Raw genomic sequence first — 2231 nt, 5'->3', positions numbered from 1 at the left:
AATGAACAGATGAATAACGATGATGTCATGATGATGTCATCATGTTTCTGCCTCACTGACCACTCTGATCAATAATTCATGATCTGACCCACTTCCTCTCTGAGTCTGTTGTCATGGTAACCAGCAGCATGGTGACAGGACGCTGGACAGGAAGTCAACAGGAAGTCCAAACATCCTGACCTCACAGTGACCTCACAGTGACATCACAGTGACATCACAGTCTTTAAAAACAGGAAGCAGCTGATATCAAACTAATACACAGCATGACCTTTGACCTTTCAGCTGCCCGGCGGTTTCCCTGGACGCGAGTCCGGAGACGACTTCCTGTTCTGGTTCTGGCTCTGGCTCTGGCTCTGGTTCTGATCCTGGTTCTGGTTGTGTTTGGGTCTGAGGCGGGTCCAGAGGCGGGAGGCGCCCCCCCTCAGCTGCCCGCTCAGCACGTAGAGCAGCGGGTTGGCGGCGCTGTTGACGGTGCTGAGGGCGAGCGAGGCGGTGTACGCGGCGTCGAGGCGGCGCTGCAGCGTGCAGCCGTGCAGCGAGGGGGCGCCGTGGAGCAGAGCGCGCAGCAGCAGCACCAGGTGGTACGGGGCGAAGCAGACCAGGAACAGCATCACCACGGCGAACGCCAGCCGCCGCACGCGCTCCTTCTGCTGGCGCCGCAGGCCGGTGCTGCGCCGCACGCCGGCCAGCACGCCGCGGTTGGTCGCCACGAGCAACAGCAGCGGCAGCAGGAAGCCCAGCAGGAAGCGGGCGTAGTAGAAGCCCGTTACCGTGGCGCTGCGTCCCGGCTCGAAGCAGCGGCGCTCGCCCTCGCCGCCCTCGCCCTCCCGCATGGAGAACACGGGCGCGTGGCCCACGCTCACCGCCAGCAGCACCGCCAGCGTCACGCCGGCAGCATGGCGCCGGCGCCGCAGACCGCGGGACTCCAGACTGTAGACGACGGCCACGTAGCGGTCACATGACACGCACACCAGCAGGAAGATGCTCACGTACATGTTGGTGAAGAACAGGAAGCCGGTCAGCCGGCAGGAGGCGGAGCTAAAGGGCCAGACGCGGCCGGCGTGCACGTAGCGCGCCCACAGCGGCAGCGTGCTGAGGTAGCTGAGGTCACACAGCGACAGCGCCAGCAGGTAGACCGCCAGCACGCTGCGGCGCCGCACCTGCAGCCAGGTGAGACGCAGCGTCAGCAGGTTGGCGGGAAACCCCACGGCCAGCACGCCGCCGTACAGGACCAGCAGCGGCAGGCGGCCATCTTGGTACGGCAGCTCGCACGCCGCCTGGCTCTGATTGGTCGGAACCACGAGCTCCGTCACCGCCAGGTGCATGATGTCAGCGGAGACGACCAATCACGGCTCAGCCAGCAGACGACCAATCACGGCCCGGCCAGCAGACGACCAATCACGGCTCAGCCTGTCAGAAGGGTTAAACGTTATTTCCTGTCACATGACGCGTTTCCTCCGTCGTCATGGTAACGGTCACTTCCTGTTAACAAGCTGCGGTCTGATTGACTGAACTCTCAGCTGTCAATCTGACCGCAGCGTCCAATCAGGTGTGAGCGTTGGAAAGGGGGCGGGGCTTAAATAATTAGTTATAATTTAAAATATAAAATAAAAGTATAAATGTTTTAATATTAACTTTATTAACAACAAGATCAAACAATCATTAATAATCTACATTAATGTTCATTATAATAATTATTAATAATATAATATATATATATAATATTAACTCTTAACAGACGAATCAGAACAAAAACAACTCATAAACAAGTCTGTTCACTTATAAATAACTATATATATATAAATATAACTATATAACTATAGTTATATTTATATCTGGTTCTACACTATGAATCATTTGTTCGTCGCTGCTTTTATTTATTTATTTATTTATTTATTTATTTATTTATTTGCTGTTTTTTATAATATTATATTAAACAGTCGCGTTGCCATAGAAACAGAAGTTAGGTATTAAAGATTATTAAAGTAAAAACATGTAATAATATTTTAATATAAACTTATTAAACAATAAAACAGAATTATATAAAATAAACACTGAAAGTGGTTAGGGGTAGGGGAGGGGTAGGACCAACCCTGACTGGAGACCAGCAGACAGGAATCACTTCTATCCACTAACTCATTTATCTTTATATAAATCATCAGCAGCACATATCTATAATATTAATATTTGGATAATAAGTCAGTAACCTACCTCCTCTCTCTCTCTCTCTC

At 51.5% G+C, this 2231-nt stretch overlaps 1 protein-coding gene across 1 annotated transcript; it reads right to left on the bottom strand.

Annotated features, from left to right (window-relative positions):
* Window positions 1–278: 278 nt before the first annotated feature.
* Window positions 279–1325, bottom strand: LOC128377439 (probable G-protein coupled receptor 132). The gene has a single exon (XM_053337391.1). The coding sequence runs from the start codon at window positions 1323–1325 to the stop codon at window positions 279–281; it is 1047 nt and encodes a 348-aa protein (XP_053193366.1).
* Window positions 1326–2231: the final 906 nt, after the last annotated feature.

Source organism: Scomber japonicus, chromosome 17 (genome assembly GCF_027409825.1).
Source record: "Scomber japonicus isolate fScoJap1 chromosome 17, fScoJap1.pri, whole genome shotgun sequence".
Classification (NCBI taxonomy): Eukaryota; Metazoa; Chordata; class Actinopteri; order Scombriformes; family Scombridae; genus Scomber; species Scomber japonicus.
Note: the sequence above shows the minus strand (reverse complement) of the source record. Positions and strands in the feature narration are given on the sequence as shown.

Coding starts and splice junctions, on each gene's coding strand:
- LOC128377439 (XM_053337391.1), bottom strand. CDS start 1,325: ATGCACCTGGCGGTGACGGAGCTCGTGGTTCCGACCAATCAGAGCCAG.